The sequence below is a fragment of the Sinohyriopsis cumingii genome, chromosome 14 (assembly GCF_028554795.1).
Source record: "Sinohyriopsis cumingii isolate HCF-2022 chromosome 14, ASM2855479v2, whole genome shotgun sequence".
NCBI lineage: Eukaryota > Metazoa > Mollusca > Bivalvia > Unionida > Unionidae > Sinohyriopsis > Sinohyriopsis cumingii.
Window position 1 is genome coordinate 41,538,851 of NC_142974.1, and position 20,290 is coordinate 41,559,140.

At 34.9% G+C, this 20,290-nt stretch overlaps 1 protein-coding gene across 1 annotated transcript in view; it reads left to right on the forward strand.

Annotated features, from left to right (window-relative positions):
- Nucleotides 1-4,219, forward strand: part of LOC149783630 (WD repeat-containing protein 48-like) — a 67,726-nt gene extending 63,507 nt beyond the window's left edge. The window contains exon 19 of the mRNA XM_089931878.1: nt 1,398-4,219. Within this exon, the coding sequence (XP_089788004.1) occupies nt 1,398-1,496 (99 nt within the window). The 3' untranslated portion in view covers nt 1,497-4,219. The remainder of the gene's footprint in view (nt 1-1,397) is intronic.
- The last annotated feature ends 16,071 nt before the right edge of the window (nt 4,220-20,290 follow it).

The window sequence follows — 20,290 nt, forward strand, 5'->3', positions numbered from 1 at the left end:
TGAGTATTAAATGGAGTGGTGTTGACCATAAAATGGAGTTTGATGAGCATAAGATAGAGTATGTGTGAGTAGAAGGTGGAGTGGGTTGAACATAAGACAGTGGTGTGAGTATAAAATCGAGTGGGGTGAGCATAAGACAGTGGTGGTGAGTAGAAGGTGGAGTGGGTTGAATATAAGACAGACTGTGGTAAAGTATAAGATGGAGTGGGTGAGCATAAGATGGCATCAGGGGATAAGACAGAGTGTGTTGAGCATAAGATGGCATGAGTGGGGATGAGATGGAGTTGGTTGAGCATAAGGCATGGTTGAGGATAATATGAAGTGGGTTGAGCATAACATGGCATGGGTGAGGAAAAGATGGAATGGAGTGAGCTGAGCATACATGTATGTAACAATTACCAAAACTACTATCCAACATTTGTGCATACTAGAGTACTAGTACACAATATGTGCATTCTGGGCTACTATGATCCAAAGTTCAAAATCTCGTTTTCTTTTTTCCTAGGTACATTATTTGCACACGATTTTAAAATCTTGAGAGCATAACCAATGCTTTCTACATTTATGTATCTTTTTATGGTTAGTTTTAGGTACATAGGCCCTCCACAGAATGCATTGATTACTGCATTTATATATCCATTTGCTAATAGTTTTAGGTACACAGGCCCTAAACAGAATGCAGTGATTACTACATTTAGGTATCCTTTTGCTGATAGTTTTAGGTACACAGGCCCTAAACAGAATGCAGTGATTACTACATTTAGGTATCCTTTTGCTGATAGTTTTAGGTACACAGGCCCTAAACAGAATGCAGTGATTACTACATTTATGTATCCTTTTGCTAATAGTTTTAGGTACACAGGCCCTAAACAGAATGCAGTGATTACTACATTTAGGTATCCTTCTTGCTGATAGTTTTAGGTACACAGGCCCTAAACAGAATGCAGTGATTACTACATTTATGTATCCTTTTGCTGATAGTTTTAGGTACACAGGCCCTAAACAGAATGCAGTGATTACTACATTTAGGTATCCTTTTTGCTGATAGTTTTAGGTAGATCAGTTCCTATACTCCACAAATTAGATAGGCCAATGCCTGGGTTTGTCTGAATATTATCTCCATGCCCAAGAGGTCGGTTAAGGTTTTTTTAAGAAACTCTTTATGACACATACATATAGGACAAGTGATTAATGAAAAGTCACTTGCTCTCAACTTGTGTGTGAGAAGAAAGTTTCTAGATCACCGACAGTCTGGGTAAATATTTCGTTGAAAAAAGTGCTTTAATGTACCTTGCCCTGAGAATATAAATTATGCCATTGGTAATTTTCAAACATAAAAAAAATTGAACAATGCGATGTGATGAAGTTCTGTATCAAACTTTTAATTGTAACTGCAGGTGCTGGATCCCAATATGGATTTAAGGACTGTGAAGCATTTTATTTGGAAGCAAGGAGGTGATCTGACTCTGATGTATCGAAAATTAAGCAACAAATGAAGGTTTATCTCATCATAGTGGTGGCCTGCATATTATTCATTATAAAAGTAACAGTCCAGGCAGAAACAAGGAGATTCTGTGATATAACTTGGATTGTATTCCAGGATTTGAATGCCTTACTTTTAGAGGAAGTAGAGAATTTTACCTGTAGAGAAAGTGGACAATTTTACTCAAGTGGAGAAAGTGGAAAATCTTTGCCTTTCTCGAGAAGTTGGAGAATTGTACCTTTGTGGGGAAAGTGGAGAATTGTACATTTGTGGAGAAAGTAGAGATTTATGCATTTACAAGTTGTAGTGAACTGTACCTGTAGTGAAAGTAGAGAACTTCCCTCATGGAACCAGTGGAGAATTGTATATATTGAGACTGTTGAGAACTATATCTATAGCATTACAGAAATTGTTGAACTGCCACCAACATATGTCATTTGCCTTTCAAACTGTGTTTAGAATGCTGGTATGGTTGTGGAATGATAAACACATTAAAACTTGTAAAAGTCAGCTGTGATACAGAAATGCAAATTAAACATCTGTATCAAATGCTGGATCAGCCATGTAAGATTATTTGGGTATGTAAAAATATTGTTTGTCATGGAATAATTGATTCTGTCATTAGTCATGGCATAATTGATTTTGTCATTAGTCGTGGCATTATTAATTTTGTCATTAGTCATGACACAATTGATTGTCATTAGTCATGGCATGATTGATTTTTTCATTAGTCATGGCATAATTGATTCTGTCTGTAGTCATGGCATAATTGATTTTGTTATTAGTCATGGCATAATTGACTGTGATTAGTCATTGCATATTTGATTTTTTCATTAGTCATGGCACAGTTGATTGTCATTAGTCATGGCATTATTGATTGTCATTATCCTTGCCATGATTGTCATTAGTCATGGAATAATTGATTCTGTCATTAGTCATAGCATAATTGATTTTGTCATTAGTCGTGGCATAGTTGATTCTGTCATTAGTGATGGCAAAATTGATTCTGTCAGTCATGGCGAAATTGATTCTGTCAATGTTTGAAAATATTATTTTAATTCTGTGAAATGTGCAAAATTAAATTTGTCATCTTTTTGTGATTTTTCATTGATAAATCATCCTTGCAGAGAGTAATTATATATAATGAGATTGGTATATCACATATATCAATTTTTCAGTCATATCACTATGATGTCTGCAGTGTGGCAGTTTATAGTGATATCTATCACTGGGGCATTATGCCGCAGACATGTAGCATGATGTCCCACCCAGTCACATTATCCTGACACCAGGCCAACCAGTCCTGACACTAACCTCTTAATGCTGAATGCCAAGCGAGGCAGCTGTTAGTACCAGTTTTGTAAGACTATGGTATGACTTGGCTGGGGATCAAACCCACATCCTCCCACATCTGAGGCAGATGCTCTACCCACTAGGCCAACGGAGCGGTAAAACATTTTGTAATTTTGAGATATGGTATAGAGTGAAGTGTGTGACTAGAACTGTTGCCATTATTGTAAAATAACCTACAGGTCACTGTTTTGTATTGGATTCGGAAATCAACCTTTTCACAATGTCATTTAGATTTATTAAAGTTTTATTGTCTAGTTTTTCTTTGAAGTTGTTGAATATTGCATAACAGGAAAAGTGCATCATAAAAGAATTGCTGTTAATTGAAAGTCATATAATAGGAAAAGTACATCATAAAAGAAATGATGCAGTCAATTTTGGAGTACTTGGTGTTCAGTAAAAAGAATTGTCATTTCAAAACCATTGATTATCCTTACAGATACTGACATGTCTTCTTGAATAAACTGGATACTACTTTCAGTACCCATGGATTTCATTCCCTAATTTAAGTAGAAGCAATCTGTGATGTAACTTTATAAAACAAAATGTAATTATGAAACTTTCTTTTACCTTTTTTGTTTTTCTTTAGTTAAGTTTCTCTTGTGAATGGTAAGAAATAGGTACATGTATCACTGCCCAGATGGTAAGGACAGTGGTGGTAGCAATGGTGTCAACATTGCGAGGTAATGTGTAAGTTTCTTACATTTATATATTTTCTGTCATATGATTTTTTCTAAAATTTTTTAATTTGTACCCTGATATGATAGGATTTCTTTTCTTGCTTGTAACAGTGGCATGGGCAGTGTCAGAATTTTTAAAAAAAATGACTTCTAAATCAGTTGCAGTCTTCAACTGAAAATATATGAATACAGTTTTTAGCCTGTTATGGTATGATTAATGGTCTTACCTGAAAAGCAGAAAGCTGCACCGTAATTATGTTGTTCACTGGTGTTTCACTGCATTTTCTGCAGGTGTGACACAGCATTTTAACTGGCATTTCACAGCATTTCTGCAGGTTTGACACACCATTATAACTGGCATTTCACAGCATTTCTGCAGGTTTGACACACCATTATAACTGGCATTCCACTTCATTTCCACAGGCAAGACAATCTGTTCCACTGAGCCCTTGATCTTTTGTAGTTGTTCATAAGACAGTACAGAAATGTATCGCTTATTATTGTTCACTCATGGCAGGATTTATTATCATGTTTAGCCATCGATAAACCAATGCTTGATGATGAAGTCATCTCCTGTTTTTTTTTAAAAGAAGTATCCTGATCTAAAAATACAACACTGGTAGATACTGTATTAATTTGTGATAATCTGTACAAAACATTGCATTTTTCAAAATTAAAATAATGTGATTTTTCAGATCAGTAATAATGTGTTCTTGTTTTTATCAAAATGATGTTTTTTTATAGTAATGCCGATATTGTAAAACCCTTGAATAGGCGAAGTATTGAAATAAAAATGATATGACCTGATTTACAGAGGTTTTCATTAGGATTTTTCCATCCAATTTACCTGTCAATTTATTTGAAAACAATTGAATTATTCCCTCAAAAAGAATTATGAATTTTTGCCATATTTTTGAAACAAAATTTGTGTTTATAATTTTAATTGTTTACTGCAAAATTGTAATTTGGAAAACTTAGATGTTAGTCACAGTCTAAGACTAAAACATTTTTTTTTACCATGCAAACTGGCCATCAGAAAGTATGAAATTTATGTAAATATATGTCACTGATTACAGTGGTTTGCATAACCCTTTACTCTCTCCCCCAGTAGGACACAGGTATCACTTTACCTGTTGACCATAATGTGTGCATCAACAAGGTTCCCAGAGGCAATTCCTTTTAGGAATATAAAATCTAAAACAATAGTAAAAGCTTTGATATAAAAAAAAAAGTATACTCAGTTTGGCCTTTCCAAATCTGTTCCATCAGGTTACGGGTCAAATTTTAGGTCTGGAACTTTCCAGCGTATAATGCTTGAATATTGCATTCAGCAATTCAAGTCAAAAGTGAAATTATGGTTTGACAGAACTACAATGGAGAGAGGTTTTGAGTCTGGTAATAATGGGGTTCTGTCTCTCTTGCTCATTCTTCAAAATTTCTTCAGATTATATATTACGGCCCTTACAAAGTTAAGAAGAAAATGAATGAGTTAAATTATAATATTAGTGCTCATTGGATCTAAATAAATTATAGGAGTTGCAGTGTATTGAAAAACATAGCCAGGTTGAACATGCAATTAATTTAGTTGTACCTGTCCCACTCGGTGAAGATTTAAGTGAAGGAATATCATTGGATTCTACCGATAGTGGAGTGACAAGTCATCAGAATTCAGAAATTATGAAAGATCTTGACCAGAAACTTTCACATTTGCAATATCAAGAATAAATGAGCTTAAACAGTTATTAGTTGAATATAAAAACTTATTTCTAGATGTTCCTACAAGAACAAACAAACTTTTCATGACGCTGAAATCTTAAATTCCAGATCTGTGAAACAAACCTGTACAGGATGAACCCTCTCAAAAAAGGAATACTTGAAAAAAGAAATTCAATATTTGTTGAAGAATGATTTTGTAGAGCCCAGTAAAAGTGATTGGAGTTTACTATGCAAACTGGTTCCAAAACCAGCTAAAACTTTCCGTATGTGTACTGATTATAGGAAGGTGAATAGTGTGACAAAAACAGATTCATTCCCATTACCAAGAATTGATGACTGTATTGATAAGATCAGGAATGCCAAGTGTGTCACCAAATTTGACCTTCTGAAAAGATTTGGCAAATTCAAGTAATGGAAAGAGCAATGGAAATTTTGGTATTCATGACTCCAGATGGAATTTACCAATATAAAGTAATGCCATTTGGGATGAAAGGGTCGCCAAGTACCTTTCAACGTCTCATGAATATGCTTACCTCTGGTCTAGACAATTGTGATGCTTACATCGATGATGTCATCATCTACGACACCTGGAAAGAGCATCTCACAACAATTCGGGAATTCTTTGACAGACCCACTGATGCATGTTTGACAATTTATCAAAATGTGAGTTCTGCCATGCTGGTGTAACTTTTCTAGGTCATATCGTAGGACATGGACAAGTTTAACCAATAGATGCTAAGGTCAAGGCTATATCCAAATTTCCTGGGCCTGTTAACCCTTTACCTCATGCAAGCGTCTTTGGACGCCTCTACTTCATTCACATGGAAGTGCCTTTTGTCGCCTCTACTCCATTCGCATGGAAGCACCTTTTGATGCCTGCTGTAAACATCAGCCATTTTCAGCTGGTTTTCATAGTACCACCTTTAGGGAAACCCCCCTATTAGATACTACATTCATTTCTGCGAATGACAATTACATCAGATCACGTGGTTGCTGTTTATGCACTGGTCGATATCTGCTATTTAAAGTAACTGGGTAGTAATCTCCACTCCTAAATGGCGTTCACGGATTTCATTCAGTACTTACAAAGTTTTCATGATTAGAATCACAACTATGAAACATTCAATGACTTAGGTAATGGCTCTGATATTGATGTAGGCAGCAATTAGTTTTTATAAATTATCAAATTCAGATGACTTAGTGATGTAGACGCAGATTAAAAACATGTAAATTTTGAGCATGAGAAATGGCATCTGTGGTTAATCATGCGGCCTCACTGACATGACGGTGAACGAGTTCTCTCAAGATTTTAAAACACATAAAAAATTCTTCTGTGAAAAATAATTACACAGCAATAGCAATCGGACTAGATGTGTACCAAAAATGTAAAATGGTTAAAATTGCTGTTAAATGTAACATACACTACACTGCTTAACAGTTCACAGACAGGGCTATGCATATGGGCTCGACTAGGTAACAGGTGTTCTATTTATAGCGTGCTGCACTTTGTAACCATGTTCTGTGAGGTAAAGGGTTAATATAAAGCAACTGATGCGATATTTAGGTATGGCCGGAAACTCGAAAATTTTATTCCAATTTTTCAATAATTGCTGAACCCGTCAAATTTATTGAGTAAGAAAAACAATTTCCTTTTGACTGAAAAATGTCAGCAGGCTTTTGACAAGTTCAAAGCCATACTTAAAAGCATGCCAGTTCTTACAGCTCCAAATTTCAGCCAACCATTTAAATTGTATGTTGATGCATGTGATATTGAGGTTGGACCAGTTTTGAATCAAGAAGATGAAAATTTCTAAGAAATTAAATAAGCACCACATAAATTATTCAGCAATCGAGAAGGAATGTTTGGCTTTGATATTGGTGTTGCAACATTTTGAAGTTTACCTTAGTTCAACCATCTTCGATTATTGTGTTTAATGACCACAACCCACTTACTTTCATCGGAAAGATGAAAAATAAAAATCAAAGAAGGTGAAGTTTCTTGTCACAGGAATATAATCTTGACATCAGGCACATCAAGGGAAAAGATAATTTAATAGCAGATTCACTTTCCCTTGTATAAAAATGTATTATTTCCTGTATACTGTGTGTAATTTATACAAGTTCTTTTTTACATCATGTATAATTAGTCTGTGGTAAAAAGAAAGCTTTATCATATGAATATTTCTTTTTCTTTATGGGGGAAGTGTTATGTATATTTTATTTTATTTATATCTAATCTAATTATTTGCAAGTTTTAAGATCTTTTTTTAAATTTCATTATATGTCAAAATAATATAGTTATGTTTATTAGTAACTCAATTTTTTTTCCAGAAAATAGTTTGACCTTGACTTTTCATTTTAGTAAACACATAAGGCTGATCGGGTTCTCGATTTAATTCAAAATTAGTAGCAGTAACGTCAACAAGTTTATTATATTTTTAATTTGTTTTTTTTTTTGTGTGTGGGGATAATAAGGTTGAGATTAAGGCTGTGTTGGATACGTGACCCTCGACTTGTAAATGGTTTTTGGTGAAGTAACCACAGCTTTTATTCTCGATGTAAATTGATTGGTTCTTATCAAGGACATACAAGGGCTACGTGAAATTGTTTTATGTAAACATCATCATGTGACTCTTGTCCGGGCATGTGTTTTATGCATTATTCAAGTTTTAAACCATTGCTTAGGAGATCTCCCAGTCTGGGCTTGTAGCACTTGATGTCAATGTGTTCCTTTTTTGTGTCAGTTATTTTGTATTATTTGGATTCAAAAGGATTAATTCTTTTTTCCTGGAAATATAAGTGTGCTCATACAAAATTCTTGAACAAAAACATTTTTTTTTAAAATTATTCGGATTTTCAGCACTGGAGTGTTATTTTTGGTGTTTCTACAAGGAACTGTAGATGACAACACTGTACCGGATACAGCATATGTCATCGCCTTCCATCTTTGATTCTTCGTCAGGATTCAAAATTAAAATCATTAGAACATTTCATTATTAGGACTTCCAAAATTTTATTCATGGATTACTCTTGGATTATTTTTGGATTTGATTCTTAAAACCGTAAATTCTATTTAAAAAAAAAAATCTTCTCATTTTTATAGTATTTTCCCAGGGAAATAAATTATTATCTTTACACAAGAATCCTTCAACGCAGATCCTTTACGAATGAATCCTTCAAAGTATACCCTGTACATGGGACTCCTTCCCAGCAGACCCTGTACACATCAACACTTCAACGTAGACCATGTAAACATGAAAACTTCAAAATAGACCTTGTACACATAAATTCTTCAATGTAACCTTGTACACATGGTTCCTTCAAAGTAAACCCTGTACATGTGAATCCGTCAAATTAGAGCCTTTTCACATGAAACCTTTAAAGTACACCATATACACATGAATCCTTCAAGGCAGACCCTGTATACATGAATCCCTCAAAGGAAACCCTGTACAATGGAAACCTTGAAAGTTGACCCTGTACACGATAAACTTTCAAAGTAGACCCTATAAACATGAATCCATCAAAGCAGACCATGTGCACCACATTCCTTCAAAGTAGACCATGAATATTTCAACGTAGACCCTGGACGCATGTTTCTTTCAAAGTAGACCATGAATATTTCAACGCAGACCCTGGACGCATGTTTCTTTCAAAGTAGACCATGAATATTTCAACGCAGACCCTGGACGCATGTTTCTTTCAAAGTAGACTGTACACATGAACAATTCAAAGCAGATCTATACACATGAATTCTTCAAAGTAAACCCTGTGCAAATAAAGCCTTCTAAGTAGACCATGTACACATGTAACAAAGTAGACCCAGTACACTTGAATCCTTCAAAGTATACCCTGTACACACGCTTCTTTGAAAATAGACCCAGTACATGTGACACCTTTTAAAGTAGACCCTGTACACATGAATCCTTCAAGGTAAAACTTGTACACATGAAACCTTTAAAATAGACCCTGTACGCATGAAACCTTTAAAGTTGACCCTGTACACATGAAACCTTTAAAGTTGACCCTATACACATGAAGCCTTTAAAGTTGACCCTGTACACATGAATTCTCTAAAGTAGACCCTGTAGACATGAATCCTTCAGAACAGACCCTGTACACATGAAAACTACAAAATATACCCTGTACACATGAAACCTACAAAATGAAGTAGAGCCTGTACACAATAAACCTTCAAAGTAGGCCCTCTACACATGAAACCTTCAAATTAGACCCTGTACACATGAATCCTTCAAGGTAAAACTTGTACACATGAAAACTTTAAAGTAGACCCAGTACAAATGAAACCTTCAAAGTAGACCCTGTACAAAAGAAACCTTTAAAGTTTACCCTGTACACATGAAATCTTCTAAGTAGACCCTGTACAAATGAAACCTTCAAAGTACACCCTGTACAAAAAAAAACTTTCAAGTTTACCCTGTACACATGAAATCTTCTAAGTAGACCATGTAAAAATGAAACCTAAGTATAGCATCCACACGTGTGACATTCAAAGTAAACCCTGTACACATGAATTGGTCATGTATGCATTTAGTACCATTTCAGTAACGGGTGTCAATTTTCTAGAATTTGATTAGACACAGATAAAGTATTCACTTTATTGGAGCCTCATATGTCCTTTGGAGGCTCATTATTTATGCATCCAAGAAACATGTATGGTAAAACTTGATGTTAAAATATGTGGTCATTTTAGGATGTCTCCAACCTAAAGGTGTGATATAATGCAAACCAGACTGAATCTCATGCACTGTGATGTCAAAATGAAAGCTACACATGTTTAAAAAATTAATTTGTACTACTCTATAATGTGATGATTAGACCCAACATCCTCTGTTCTCATATTACTATCGATAAAAACTAGAATCAATACTTCCCACTTGAATTGTTTTCCTGAAGTATGTACTGCAATATGCAGTGTCAGGAGAATGATGGAATTAAAATAACATCCCCCAACATCTAATTTGGACGTTTAATCTTCACTCTGTGTCCTCATGTGCTCCCCCTAGTATGTATATTCATGTGTACCTTCAAAACATTACTGTAAGTAAATACTTTATCACACACTTCACACTTGAACGGCTTTTCTCCAGTATGTATCCTCATGTGCACTTTCAAGTCTGCACTACATATAAACATTTTTGCACAAAGTTCACACTCAAACGGTTTTTCTCCAGTATGTATTCTCATATGCTTCTTAAAATTACTATTTTTGCTCAAAATTGTGTCACAAACTTCACATTTTAATGTTTTTTCTCCATAATGTATGCTCATGTGTAACTTTAAGATTGTGTTGGAACTAAAAGTAAGTTTACAAACTTTACATTTATATGATTTTTCTCCAACATGTATCCTCCTCGTATGCTCTCTTAAATGTGAACTCTGCCTAAACCATTTATCACAAATGTCACATTTGAATGTTTTTTCTCCACTGTGTATTTTCATGTGTACCTTCAAATTTGAACTCTGACTGAACAATTTATCGCAGACTTCACATTTATATTTTTTTTCTCCACTATGTTTCTTCAAGTGAATATTTAAATGCGAACTCTGGCTAAACCATTCTTCACAAAGATCACATTTGAATGGTTTATCGCCAGTATGTATCCTCATGTGTACCTTCAAGTTCTCGCTATATTTACACACTTTATGACAAACTCCACATTTAAACGGCTTTTCTTCGGTATGTATCCTCATGTGTAACTTCAAGACGTTACTGTAGGCAAACACTTTTTCGCAAACTTCACACTTGAATGGTTTTTCTCCAGTATGTGTCCTCATGTGCACCTTTAAGTTTTCACTATACTTACACATTTTCGCGCAATATGCACATTTAAATGTTTTTTCTCCACTTTGTATCTGCCTCTGCATTTTTAAAGTATTGCTGTAGACAACAACGCCATTGTTAAAGTATTGCTGCAGACAACAATGTCATTTTCCCTTTAGAAAAGTGTCAAGACTGCTGGAACAAACAACCTGTATCACAGTGATTCTACAGATAACAGATAATGATTCACCTGCATGTTCATACGCAACGAGGGCATCGCAGCGGGTGTAAATTTCAATCAAAATGTCGCCGGCTTTTTCCATCGCATGCCAGAATTTTTTAATTTTTTAAAATATAAATCGTATGAAAATAACGGCTAATTTGAAGTGTTCTCAAGCCTGTAATTATCTTTACGGCATAATACCTTCTCAACGACACAATGAATATCTAACCTGTTGTTCCTAACTGCCATTGTTGCAGACAATTGAAACATAACGATTTCTGCATTTTATTTCTTCCAATAAAAGTTGCAGGAATATCATTAAAACTTAAAGTGCAGGTATTTCCTTGATTGTTCAAACGTCATCTTTTATTTACATCGTTATTTTCAAGACGTATCATTTTATGAGGCTCAGTTCTTCTCATATCTTAGTCCGAGTTTCTTCTGACCCTTGCCACCCCATTTTTGATATTTGGACATTTATGTTAGGGTGTTGGGTCAGAGCGCATTCCTTATCGAAAAGTTGGATTTCGCCGACACCAAAATGGGGTTGCCGCTTATTAGCCGGCACACCAAACTTGAACAACCTTTCATCGAGATATACCTGCATGAAATCGATAGGAATATGATTTATTTTCTCAGAAATTGCGATCATAGCATTCTTTATGTCTTTAATCCGCTGATACACGAGACGAAAGGACGTCGTTGCTAAAATTTGACCTGGATCTGGCCATTTGTATTCCTAGTCACTTTTTGTTGTTTGTTGTGGAGGGTACTCTCTTCCTGTTTGATCTTTTCAGACCAGTTAGGGAGGCCCTCCTGCCCTGCATGTTAATGGATGCTATCTTGTATGTGTTGTTATAATTGTGTTGTTGTATATTAAATTTTTATTTTATTTTATTTTTATATTTTTTTTGTAAATAAAAATTTTTTGGTTTAAATTTTTTTTCTTCATTCTAAATATTCATCAGTGTCAAACCAGCATTCTTCTATCATTCTCTGTTCTTTTTCTTTTAGTCGTCTTCTTTTTTCTCTCCTCTTTTCTCTGTTTGCGTCTCGTATTTCTGGATTTGTTGTTACTGATTGATGCTCGTTTATTTCAGTGGTATCTTGTTTTTCTTTTTCTCCAGTGTTTATTTTAGCTTCTAGGTTTGCTTGTGCTGTTTGTTTTCCTATTGTTTCTGCTTTGTTAGTCAGTGGGTTTGTTAATTTAGCCGTTTCTAGGATCAATGTTGGTCGTATTGGTGGGATTTGTTCTGTTTTTCCTGTTGTTTTTTGTGGTAGTTGTGTTGTCTGTTGGGTCTGGTGAAGTTGTTCCTGTTGATGCTGTCGAGTTCTGAGCGTTTGTTTGGAAATTGGATTTTCTTGCTGCTGAGATCGCCTTTCTTCCATTTTTTTTTTTTTTTTTTTTTTTTGCTTCAGTGGCTTTATTAATTTTGCTAGGATCATTGTTGGACGTATTGGGAGCGTTTGTTGCAGTGTTTTTTGTTGCATCTTTATTCTCTATTAGTTGTGGTGTCGGTTCTATAATCGATGTTTATTTTCCCATTAATCGGTGGGTTTGTTAATTTTGTCGGTTCTAGGATCATTGTTGGTCGAATTGGGAGCGTTCGTTCTGTTTTTCCTGTTGTTATTTGTGATAGTTGTGTTGTCTGTTGGATCTGGTGATGTTCTTGTTGTTGCTGTGGGTTTCTGAGCGTTTGTTTGGAAATTGGATTTTCTTGCTGCAGAGGTCTCCTTACTTCCGTGTTTTTTGTTGCGTCTTTATTCCTTTTTAGTTGTGTTGTCGGTTCTATAATCGTTGTTTGTTGTATTTGAGGCATCGATTCAGTTGTCTGTAGTATGTGTATGTTCTGTTGAGTCTTGTTCCTTTGGCCAGTTGATGTATTTCTTTTGTTGTTTTTTGTACCAGTTCTTCTTGTTGTTGCTGCTGTTGTTGAGTTCCTTGCGGTTTTGTTTTAGTTGTATTTTCTTGCTGTAATGACTCGGTACTCTCTTGTATTTCTTGTTGCTGTTGTTGTTGCTTTGGTCCTTGTTGTTGCTGTTGATTTCTCTATTTGTTTTGGGCCTTGCTGTTGAGATTGCCTATTCTCAGTTACTTGTTGGTTGTGTTGATGTTGTTGTTGTTGGTTCCTCTCTTGTACGTCTCTGTTTTCTGCTTGTCTCTGTACCAGTGTTTTCTGGTGATGTTGGTCTTGCTGCTGCTGTTGCTTATGGTCTTGTTGTTGCTGTTGGTTTCTCTGCATTTGTTTTGGGTCTGGAGTCCCTTGCTGCTGACTATTCTCAATTACTTGTTTATTTGGTTGATTTTGTTGTCGTTGTTGGTTCCCTCTGTTTTCGGTTTGTGTCTGGTTTGTTGGCCATTTAAAGGGTGTATGCCCTGTCATTTCACATCTATTGCATTTGCGGTCGAAAATGCATCCTTTGTACCATGTTTTTGCTACAAAATCAAAAATGTAGAATGCTCTCTTTATTTCCTTCAATTTTCTTTTTTCAATTTCTAGTATCCGTGTCCCATCGTATATTCTTGTTAAAGGGATCGTTCCCAGTCTCGATGATATTACTGGAATCTGGAATTTTTGTTCAAAGCGTTTCAGTACTGCTTCTAGTGGGATTTCCAGTGGAATATCAGTCACATGCAATTCGCCCGTTTTTTAAAACTTATTTTCCTTAAAATGGGCGTTGGCTCCTTTACCGTAACTTTTTCTTTCCCTATGTATATCTCTCCGCATGGTAGTACAGGTGTTTCCCCTTTTGGTCTTATGATGTACCCTTTGTATCCATTTGGATTTATTGAGTAAACTCTATTCATGGGGGCCCCGAGTGGCCGAGTGGTCTAAAGCGCTCTCCGTTACGGATCACTGCCATCTCACCTCTGCGTAGGTTCGAGTCTCGGATTCGGCCAATGTGGGTATGTGAGAAAGCTTGCCAGTAGCTTCTCGAGGGTCGGTGGTTCTTTCCGTGGTTTTCCGGGGTTCTTCCTCCACTATTAATACTGGCCGCCATGTATAGCCTATTGTGTGCTGAAAAATGACGTTAACCCCCACAACAACTATTTATGCAGTCCGGATTTGAGACTTTCAGTGCAGTCATTACAGTTGCTATACCAGGTATTTTTTCTCTAGGTATATGCGACATATCCAGTTCTTGCGTTCCTTCCTTATATGTGCATTAAATGTGACTCCCTTCATGCGTGTCGATTCTCTTCAGCCTGAAGAACTTTCCTAGTTTGTTCAGTTCATTTCTGGTCGCCATGTTTCCACGTGCTTTGCTTTCATTTGGTTGACAGTCGATTTTTCCTGTTTCCATAGTAAATTGAGTATATTTCCTCTTTTCTTTTGTTTGTAGATTCTTGTATTAAATCATTAATTTCGTTGTTGAGACTCTGGCAGTCTTAAAACGGTCACACGTATTCACGGACTAAGCACCGGTCTGGTGGGGGCATCCAAATCGCTGTTTAGTTTGCTTGGTACGTGTCATTCTAACGAAGACTGTACTTCTCAACTTGCTTGTTTAGGCGGTCTACGTTCAGTATTCCTAGTCACGTGACTACACAACTCTCGCAACCATATCTCAATGATATCAGAGGTCATACAGTCACGTAATATCAACAACAGACCATTTGCTGTAGGAAAACAAATCGAATAAATAAATAAATGTAATTTTTATAGAAAATAATATTTAAAAAAATTCTCAAAATATTTATTGTGAAAACAACGACGAAAATCTGTAAATGTTGCAGAAATTTGAAGAAAACCAGATTCCCTACGAAGAGTACATGTAAATGTGGTAGTCACGTGACTCTAACAACACAAAAACATCGCTGACACGTGCTCGGTACGTCTGAAAAATGGTTTTCTCCACCCTCCTACGATATCGACAGGTTTCTGTTCGTTGCTCTCAGAATAAATATGTTAAGAATTAAGTGTGCATTATATTTATTTACAAACATTAAGTGACTTCTATATAATATGTCCAAATTCTATGTACAACAACTTGGGCAAATTTATTTCGATATCACGTGACTATATGACCTTTTTTATTTTTTTATTAACCCCGTAATAGGTTAACCACTGGGTCGGGGAACCATCCCAAGGTCACCTTCCAATCAAACATTTCCGGTTATCAGTTTATCTAGGGATAATAAATATAATTTTCAGAGAAAGAAAAAACACACACACGCATGCACACATGCATATGGCACACAATCTAGGTGACTTGGACTTTGTGATACTACAGTATTTTGTTCCTGTTTACCATTAAGTCAGAGATAAGTTACATGTTCATTATTGTGGTCCATTTTTGAAGAAACTGGTCCTCTTTTTTTATTTACCTTAGCAGTTTATTTTTCAATGTTCTTATGCATTGCAACTTTTTGCTTGAAAGCAAAAATAGAATGATTTTTCATATTGAATCTGCAAGTACAAATATAATATTTTGCCAAAATAAGCAGGAAATTACACAAACTGTCCAGTTGTTCACTTCCTAAGAATGTATCTTTTTTTGGACAGATGTACGATATTTGGGCAAAAAGATGCAAAAACTTCAATAAAACGGTACCAAAGCTGTGAAATAATACTGCAATCAAAAAAGAGATGCTCAATACTTTCATTTTCGCTCTTACAGAAAGTACATTTGTTGTCATCTAATATGTTAATTCTTTTCAGAAAATCATTAGTAACGATTATTCTATGGATTAATTTAAAGTTATAAGAGATCAACTTGGTATCCTTGGTACAGCATTTCGCCCTGCTATAAATCTCAGACCACTCCTCGCTACTTATATTTTTATTAAATACTTGCATCCAAGTTTCTTGCTTCGCAATGTGTTGCCTTGTAGCTTCCTGTAAAAGATCTTTGTAAACAAACTTGAGTGAATTTTGTTTTCGCAAGTTCATTATTTTATCCTCCTGCTTATCAAAATTATTATGTACTAAATGGTATTTTATGGTATCTTTCCATGCTTTTGGAATTTTGGATATTAAGGAGAAGTATTTCAAGAAATCATCGCTTCTAGTTTTTTGTTTAATTATTTCAAAAGGTATTAAATTACCATGATCATCTACTAGATCATTCAGAATTTCAAAACCGGCTTCTGTCCAGGATTTATAATGGTAGAACTTTTTTTTTTTTGTGGGGGGGGGGGACAAATTTAAAATACTCATGGATAGATACTCGTTAGGACTTTGCGGTTCTTTTTTCCAATTAGATATTGCCAAAATTACATCTCTCCAAAAACTGTTTGTAATGATCTGACTAAATTCGCCCTAAATTACAAATATCTTTTTTATTTCTGAGTATAGTTGTATTAACTTAGTTCTGCCACGTTCCATTTTCCTTTTTCAGCAATCTTTTAACCCATCTTATCTTAATATACCTAATGAATGAAAATATGTGTATCATATTTAGTCCTCCCTCGTTTTCTGGGGAAACTAGTATATCACGTTTTATTCTCTCTATTTTTCCACCCCATACAAATTTAAATAACGTGCGATTTAGTTCTGCTTTAACTTTTGCTGATGGGTTTGGAAGTGCTGAAAAAAGATGTATAAATATGGGCAGAACAAGAGTTTTTACAACAATTACTTTACCAACTATTGACAGAAGTCTTTGACTCCAGCTTGTCAGTGTTCGTTTTGCCTTTGTTAGTTTCTTCATATAATTAATTTCCACCATTTGTTGTAAATCTGGAGAAAATTCTATGCCAAGGAGTGTAAAGTTAGAAGAGGACCAAATTAGGCCCATTTCGGGACATATTCTTTCATTAGAAAATTTCCTGTTTCCAATCCAAATAGCTTTTGTATTTGTTATGTTACATTTAAGTCCAGTTTATATGTAAAAAATCTTGCAAGATAATCCTAGTTGCTTCAAGAGAAAAATGAGATCCATCAAGAAGAATAAAGGCGTCATCGGCATACTGACCCAATTTATATTCACTGGCGTCAAAGATTAGTCCCCGTACATCCACATTTTGCTTTAAAGTTATAGTTAAAATCTCAACCCCAATGATAAACAAATAAGGTGCAAGGGGATCTCCTTGACAACATCCTCTTTCAAGTCTAAAAAAGATGACATATGCCCATTATTTATAATACAACTTTTTGAGTCATTGCAAAACAGTTTAAACCACTTACAAACGGAATCACCAAAATGAAAAGATTGTAATGCTTCTTCCACAAAGATCCAGTTAATTGAGTCAAAGGTTTTTTCAAAGTCTATTAACAATAATAAACCATATCTGTTTTCATTCTCAAGTTGGTTCATGATATCATATAATAGTCTGGTGTTTTCTCCAATGAATCTACCATTCATATATCCTTTTTGAGTATCACTGACTATTGATGGAAGGACCTTTTTAATCCTAGCTGTAATGGCTCCCGAAGCAATCTTATAGTCAATAAGTAAAAGTGATATAGGTCTCCAGTTTTTAAAATATCTTCTGCCTTTTTCTTCCTTTGGTAGACATGAGATGACTCCTTTAGTCTGAAAATCTGAAAGCCTTCCTACAGTATGTCCGTAATTTATTGATCTACATATAAATCCCCCAAGAGACTTCCAAAAGAATTTATAGAACTCTACAGTGAATCCATCCGAGCCAGGACTTTTTCCATTTTCCATCCGTTTTGGAGACATACCGAATTCATTGATTGTAAGCAGACCCTCGCATGATTCTCTTTCCTACTGACTAAGTTTAATATCTATTTCGAGCTGATTGAGTAGCCTCATCATCAAATGGAGCAATTCTACTTTTGTACAATTCCATATAAAACTGTTTTCGAGCTTCTAAAATATCTATTTGGTCAGATATATTTATCCCATCATCTAAAATAATTTCCTTTATTGTCTTATTGACATAGTTTCCTTTTTCAAGATTTAAAAAGTACTTTGTGCTTTTTTCCCCCAAATTCATACCATCTAGCTTTAGCTCTTAATATAACACCTTCCATGTATTTTTTATCTAGATTCCTCTAATTCTGCCTTTTTTTCTCGAAATTTTCCACAGTTTCTCCATCTAAGTTATTCGACAGTCCCCCCTGAATTTCTATTATTTCCTGCTCAATTGTCTTTAATTTTTCCCGTTTCTCTTTTGCTTTCCTAATAGAATAACATATAGTTTCAGATCTTACTTTCATTTTCAAAATTTCATAGAACATTTGATCATTACAAGAAAGAGAAACATGGAGAGTCATCTTTTTTTCCCCCTATGTAATATTTATTTACAGTGTCAGTTATACACCTTTTGACCAAATCAGTATACTCAAGAGATGGGCATTAAATTTCCAATATCCTTTTCCCCTTGGAAACGTTGAAAAAGCCACACTCAAAACAATAGCTGAATGATCAGTCTTATACCTTGGTAAGATACACGCATCAGCTGTATTCATATGAATGTCATCCGATACAAGAAAGTAATCTAATCTACTTTGTTTCAAGGGAGATTTTTGCCTCCAGGTATACATCTTTAAGTCTTGATTGGAATTTCGCCATGGATCAATTCCAATTCGTTTTTCAGGTATTGAATCGCTACCCTAGACTGTTGGTGTTTGTCATGTAAAATATTATAAGTATCCAAATCTCAGTCTTGAACAGTGTTCCAGTATCCGCATATTATAATTGATGAGTTCTCAAAAAATAAAATCTCCTCCTTTAACTTTCTAAAAAAACTAGGAGTATCATCATTATAACCATACAAATTCACGAGGGTTATTCTGTTGCCATTAATTGTAATATCTAATATAATAAATCTCCCTTGACTGTCACATCTTTCTCTATGAATTATAAATTCAAAAGTGTTTCTAAAAAATATTGCAACTCCAGCACTATTACTAGAGCAGTGGCTAAATATACATTTGTATCCCCATTCAGCTGCCCAATATATTTCATCGTTCTTTGTACTATGAGTTTCTTACAAACATACTATAGATACATTCTTTTGTTTTACCCAGTGGAAAATATCCCTTCGTTTAAAGACTGAACCTTGCAGGCCTCTAACATTAATATATATAATTTTTATATTATTATCCATGAAAACAGCAGAAATTTTAAATATACATGTTCTCGTACAGGAATATATGAAGTAATTATCACCTTGAGTTTATCATATGCACGGCTTTCACGCTCACACTCACACAGAATACAAACGTCCATACTAAAATCATCCGTGGTGTTACAGTACATGTTGTAGATTTGTTACAGTACATGCTGTAGATTTGGCTCCATTTAACACTGATACAGTATACGATGGACAACAAGTGAAGCAACTCCATTTGCGATAACTCTTATGCACCTCTGACAGACCTGTCCGGAGCTAAGATAGTTTTGTAAACCAAATAGCACAGATTAATAAGAGTATAAATTACAAATTAATGAATGAAAGAAAGGGTAAAAGGGAAGAAAAATAAAGTATGAATGAGCGCATACATGGAAGTGGTGGGTGATTGAATGAATGAGCAAAAATGGGAGACTGAAAAATTGAACGTTGAAGAGTAATGTTGAAAAAGGTGAGTAAACGACTGAGTAAATGTGTATATGAGAGAAAGATGATTTATGAACTACTGAGTGAATTGATTATGGAGAGATATGACACAGTGGAAGAGCGAATAAACAAATATATTAATTAAGCACAAAACTGGTGAGGGAAAGACGTGTCTTATAAAAAAATATTAAAACAAATTAGAGTAGAAAAAGGAGTATCAAAACGAAAGTTCACATACCTATTTGATCAATTTCATAAGTTCACAGAATTGCATATTACACTTATATTCTAATTTTCTCATCAATTTCATCATATATGTCAAATTTTATCATTTTTCCTGATTTGGTTTTACCATACACAGATCCATTAAAGTACTATGCACGGTCAATTTCTTGATGCCTGGATAATGTATTGGTAAGTTCAGTATTCTTCCTGAAATGGACTGTTGTTGATATCACGTGACTATATGACCTCTGATGTCATTGACACGTAGGTTCCGAGATTTGTATAGTCATGTGACTCGGAATGCAAATGGCCAGATCCAGGTCAAGTTTCAGCAACGACGTACTTTCCTCTAATC